General features: G+C 31.8%; 1 protein-coding gene across 1 annotated transcript in view; it reads right to left on the reverse strand.

The window, feature by feature from the left end:
- LOC117175122 (glyoxylate reductase/hydroxypyruvate reductase) overlaps positions 1-6,545 on the reverse strand; it is a 36,061-nt gene that overhangs the window by 7,162 nt on the left and 22,354 nt on the right. Inside the window, exon 3 of the mRNA XM_033364698.1 lies at positions 4,972-5,429. Within this exon, the coding sequence (XP_033220589.1) occupies positions 4,972-5,429 (458 nt within the window). The remainder of the gene's footprint in view (positions 1-4,971; positions 5,430-6,545) is intronic.

A 6,545-nucleotide genomic window follows, 5' to 3' on the forward strand; every position in this document is an offset into this window, starting at 1 on the left:
GCTCTTGCATTTCTCAAAGTTTGAGACCGATATTTTATGTATAAAAAAAGTTCGAACGTTCAAAAAATGCTGAGGTTCAGAAAAAAGATGAAATAATTTTCAATGAAGTTCCTACCAAAATGCAGTACCTAAACGAACTTTATTGTACTCTCATAAATCTTCCGAAGTTTCAGCTCGATATTTTATTTACAAAAAAAGTTATTAGGTTCAAAAAAACATTCAGTGAACCGAAAAAGTGAGGTTGGTAATATAGGAATTTAGCTGTGTCACATTCCCTTAACTGTGCCAAAACGATTGGCAACGATTGAGCATTTTGCATTTCCAATTGTTTCCAATTGGGTACTTTGAATTTGCCACGTGATGGCAGCACTTTTGTTTGGCGGGAATTATTTAAAGACATTTATTTGCATTTTTGGAATAATATAAATTTGAAACAGCATATATTATAAAACAAAGTAAATAAACATTTTGTAAATAATTCTTACCAGATGAAAGTGGTGCTACGAAAAAGATGTGCTAATAGCATTTTATGCTAAAAATATAAAATCAGATACACGATAAAAATAAAAAAAGTTGATTTTGTAATAATGAAGCAAAATTGTTATTTTTTATTATGCGCTCTCGGATTATTTATTTTAGTGAAAATTTTTATAAATGGTTATAAGTTTTAAAATTGGTTAGGATAAAAAAAAAGTAAGCGAATAATTTAGAAACGTAAAACTTCAGAAAACCGATGAAAGTATTATTTTATTATTTAAAAATTCGAAGCTGTTATTAATTAAATAAAATTAAACAATTAAAAATTAATATTAGAGATAAAATATTTTTTTGTCAGAAAGAGGTCTCAATTTTTAATTATTCGCAATTATTAACACATAAATTCATCTTATGATAAAAAAAGTTGTTATTAATTCAACTTTCTACATTTTTTGTTTATTGAAATATAAATACTCAAAATGATGGACAAAATTTTCTAAATGGAACAGTGAATTTACATCAATGTCGGTGATGTTATATTCGGTTCTATTATTCGCAAGGTAGCCACTAAAATTCATCAAAAAATCTGGAATAATTTCCTGATTAAAAAAATTTTACACCAGTCAATAAAATTCAAAGTTTAAGTTTGTGAAGCTGAAAATTTGGTTATTTAAAGTTTTTAAGACTAAATTGCAAATTAAACCAATCGAGGTGGAAGTTTTCTTATCACTGAGCGTTCTAAATATTTAATTAAAAGATTTAAAACAGCGATTTCGAGCTCAAACGATCATTAATTTATGTAAAAACGACAAACCTTCTAGAAACTTTTTATAAATAAAGCATTTGAAATTGTAAAATATGGATTCAGAAGCCTTTAACTTTGTTTATTTTAAAATTATGCCATATAAAATTTAAGTATGAAAAATATACATTTTTAATTTTGTTTCGATTTGATTTGAATTAGTAAAAATGCAGACTTCAAAAATAGCATTTGTAAATTCAGGTTTCTAAACTGCTTACATTTAAACTTAATAATTTCTTAATTTCAGCTTTTCAAACTCAAAGTTTAAAACAATTCGTAACTTTAAAATTAAACTCTTATTCTTTGATATACTAAAATGTCGAAAAACGTTCATACGGTTACATGAGATTTAATGAAATTATGAGTAGGACAACTGGATATAAAGACCAAAATTAAACTTTTTTCAGGTTATTGAATAAAAAATGTGACAAAAATTACAGAAATATGTGACCATAATTCACAATGTTTCAGGAAGGAGAGAATATAAAAAATGTCTGTGCAACCTTTAAAATAAAAATATTTTATGATTAGGAATTGCAAACCAAATTATTTGAAATGTTCAAAATTTAATATTTTAAATATTTAAAATGGGTATCCATTATTCTGAGCTAGGGGTTAAGTTTGCACTACAGCATTTTGATTTTGCCTTAATTATTCACAAGCGGTTTTTTACTCTGTCAAACAAATTTAAACCGCCTAAACATTATATTTTTTTGTACTTAAAACTTTTGTTAAAACTGCAGAGGGCGTATTGCAGGTAAGTGTATTTACTCAATTCAATTCGATTGGGAACAATTGACCCAATTAGAAACAATTGAAACCGATTCAACTTTTGATTACTCTTAATCGTTTTTCATCGTATCCAATCGATTATTTCCAGGAGGGTAGTTAAACTTTTGGTTCAAACATTAATTTTCAACCAAAAAATAATCAGATTTCAGAAATTTAAATGAAATTGTTGTTAAAATTGCAAAACATTGGGAATAAATGAAATACTTTGAAATATCTTCGATTGTAACTACACTCAACTCTTGCTATAACGAGTTTCGATATAACGAGCGCTTGCTATTGGGATCTGAAATCATGACGTCAGAAAGGGGATTTAAACAAAGATGGCCGGCGACAACGGGGTCACTTTGCAACTGATACATTGTGTTGTTAGCGAATCTTAACCGTTTTCCGTGCTTAGTATGTCGAAGATGTCGCTCAGCATTGCTAAAATTTGTAAATTTACGCTACTTGTTTTTTGTTTACAATTGTCCAGTTTGCGGTACCAGTTTTAAGTACCTTTTCCCTGCACTGCAATCTACAAAAAGTACAGTTTAAGGTCATAATTGAGCATGTTTTTTTATATATAAAGAAGAAAATTATGCACTCTAATAATAATATTAATATTTTCTTGGCAGTTTTTGAAAAAAACTTCAACCAGGCAAAACTCAAGTTTTCAAAATATTTCCGATATGTATAAAAAATAAAAACGATTTTGCTTCATGTATTTTAGGGAACTTGTAATTAGTTCCTATAAAAATTCTGAGATTATAAAATAAAAATAAGGACAATTAAGATGACTAAATGGTATACCTAAATTATTTGTAAATTCAAAATATTAGAAAATATATTTTTCTCTAGAAATCCATGTGAACTGATTTGTTCGAAATGAGTAATCCTCACTTTTAAAATGCAGAGAACAAACACACATATGTTTGAGGTTACCTACTTCTCCAGCTTTAGAACATTTTCCCATCGATTTCTCCGATCGATCATTTCTTCAGACATTCCTTCAGGTTTTTGCTAGCCTTGCTTAAACATCCGAAAACAGAGCAAAATCTTTTACTTTTGCTTTTCCTCGGACTGAATCTCGTACCTAGATTGTCTATTTCTGTATTATCGGACATTTTTTTTTAATTTGATGATTTAAATCGTAGCATTCAAAAAATATATTTATATTCTACTCTGAATATCACCGGAATAGCACACAGCCTTTAAAAAACGACCTCGTTATTTTAGTGCCAAATTTAGACACCAGATGGCGTATCGCTGTATTTCAGATCCTAATAACGATCGCACTGTCTCGCCCTTCATCACCACCATTTCACCGGTTGAGCCCGCGCAAATTTGAATCAGTAATCGACATGCATCATTGTACGTTTTTAAATAATAGTTTAAAAAATAAGTTTTCTCATTTGTGTATTGTAATAAACTTGAAAGAAGAAGAATTGATGTAGGTAGGGAGATTAATAAAAAAAGTTAAGGGTGTTGGAAAAAGACTGTAACCTCAAAATTAAATTTCTTTATTTTTCTAAAATACGCTATAATTAGATCTTTTCTATCTTTTAATAAATTGAAAACTAAATATTGCTTTAAATTTTCCAATGATAAAATATAAGTCTGCGATTTAGAGGTTACAAATATTAAAAAGTTTCTTAAAATATATTTATACGAGGATTGTTCAAAAAGTATGTTTCCCTATTGTGCCGTTTTGCCCCAGCGCCATCTAGCGAGCTGGGACCGAACATAGTTTTAGTTAAGGATATACCGATAAGAGCGGAATCGGTCTTAGCAGCCGAAAAGATTTTTTTCATCAGTACCGGCTCGAAAACCATGAAGCTACCTGTGAAAAACGTGTCCACTTGTGAGTTGTGTGCAGTTATTCGCTTTTTAACCGCAAAAGGGCTCAATGGCAACGACATTCACACTGAATTAGTGCATATTTATGTTGACAAATGCATGAGTGTGCAAATGGTGCGTCGATGGCGTACATATTTTCTCGAGGGACGCGGAGAAGTTCATGATGAGCAGCGTGCAGGCAAGCCAAAAACCGCCATTACAGATGACGCAGTCACAGCAGTCGAAAAAATCATTTTGGCGGATAGGCGCTTTACAATTGACAGAATTTTGGATTCAATGCCTCCTAAAATCGATATTTGTCAGTGTGAATTTCGTTGCCCTTAAGCCTTTTTGCAGTTAAAAAGCGAATAACTGCACGCAACTCACAAGTGGACACGTTTTTCACAGGTAGCTCCATGGTTTCCGAGCCGGAACTGATGAAAAAAAATTTTTCGGCAGCTAAGATCGGTTCCGTTCTTATCGGTATATCCTAAACTAAAACTATGTTCGGTCCCAGCTCGCTATATGGCGCTGGAGCAAACCGGCAGACTAGGGAAACTTACTTTTTGAACACCCCTCGTACTTCAAATTAAATTTAAGGTTAACGATAATTTTAATGACATTTTCAAATAATCAAATATTTATTTTCACATGCACTTTAATTGGAATTGTATATGTACTTACTTGATGTATGGTCTCATCCATGATATGATAATCATTTAGAATCGATTAAAATACAAATTAAAAATCGCGACTTCAAAATGAAAACTAAATAATATACATACATTCTAAAGAAAAACGACATACGATCACATGATTTAAACTTGCGCATCTTTCTACGCATAGCATGAGACACAGATGCGCTCACACATATTAAATGTCTCATTAGTGGGGACCCCTCTTGAACTCGTTAGAGCGAGATTCGAGTGTAATGCAATTTTAAAAATTTTTTCCTATTCTTTCTTTAAAAGGGAATACAAATTCCAGGACAATGATCAAAATATTCAAGGACTTTTCCCGGTTGTCCAGGACGCTAGAGACCCTGAAATAAGAATTAGGTGATTTGAGAGATAAAAATTGAATACCACAATTGTCCAGTTGAAGTAATTCATGCTCTGGACCAATTGGCTCAGGAGTTGTCACATCGAGACCAGCACCCCAGATTTTTTTATTCCTCAATGCTTCGATCAACGAGGGCTGATGAACAACTTCGCCTCGACTGACATTGATAAAAACAGCCGTCTTTTTCATTTTGTCGAAGGCTTCTTTGTTGAACAACTCGGTAGTTTCCGGTGTCAAAGCGATGGTCACAATCACAAAATCGCTTTCCTTCAAAAGAGTGTCGAGATCGACGTGTTGTCCTCCAAACTTGGAAGCTTCCTGTTTCACTTTACGGCTCGTGTAGAGGATTTTTGACACTCTGAAAGGCTTGAGAATTTCTGCCACTTGAGCACCAATTCTACCCAAGCCAACAATTCCGATCGTCGAATTTTCCAATCCTGGACCGCACATCCAGGTTGGTCCCCAAGACTTCCATTCTTTTCTGTGAATTTTTTTTATTTTTTATTTATAATATAAGAGGTCAATTCCCCCCCCCCCAAAAATGTTATATTTTCATTCGAATTTTGCAATCAAATAATTCAATCAGTAATGGGAATGATAGTCTACCATTTCGCCACGTGGTGCCCAAAAATGGAACTAGCAAGAGTAGGTACAATTCAGTCTCCTGTAGAGTTCTTAAATTCCCGAGAATTTAATTTCAGGTAAAATAACCGAGAATATGACAGAATTTAGGAGAATTTATTATTTTTAACAATATTTTTATTGTCCAGGTAGTCTCAGCGGTTAAATATACATTATTTTCTAGTTCAGGCATATTCAGGAATGACAGTGTTTCATATACTTTAAAATTTTTTAATGTATTAATTTATTGCAACAACAAAAAAGTTTGCCTACTTTAAAAGATAACTCTTTAACAAAATACTGGAATTCGCAACAAAATAATTGAATTCTTAACATAATAGTTGAATATTTAACCTAAAAAAATTGTCAACCAAAAAGTGTCATAGCTTATATTTTAATCTCTCTTATATACTCGGTTGGAGAAAAAGCAAAATAGAAAATTTTCAATTTGGTATAAATAAACTTTCTTAAAATTGTGCTTCGATATGCAGTTACTGGGAAATTCGGAAGCGTACTTAAAGATAAGTAATTCATAGCAATTCATTATAATTTCACGATAAAAGAAAGAAAACAAAGGAAATTTAAACCTAAAAACTAAAAATAACGCCGAGATTTTGAACCGGGCCGGGGAGGATCGCTTTTTATTGTAAATTCAATGATACAGGCCTAAATAAACACAAGAGGGGATGTATGTATATATATATATATGTATAAAAATATATATATATGTATATATATATAAGTCTTTGGTGACGGTCTGAGAAGACGGCCAGATACTAACTTCCATATATCACAACGCTGCTGAAGGCTGGTGACCATCTCAGCATGAAAACAAAAACACAAACCCAAGACGACTCTCTCGGTTCCAGTTCTTCTTCCCCCCTCTCTCAACCCTCCCTTATTAACTGAAGTTTTTGGTGGAACTGACGTTAGAACTACAATCTCCACCATATGACGATTTGATACTTAACTTTGA

The sequence above is a fragment of the Belonocnema kinseyi genome, chromosome 1, assembly GCF_010883055.1.
Source record: "Belonocnema kinseyi isolate 2016_QV_RU_SX_M_011 chromosome 1, B_treatae_v1, whole genome shotgun sequence".
Lineage (NCBI taxonomy): Eukaryota > Metazoa > Arthropoda > Insecta > Hymenoptera > Cynipidae > Belonocnema > Belonocnema kinseyi.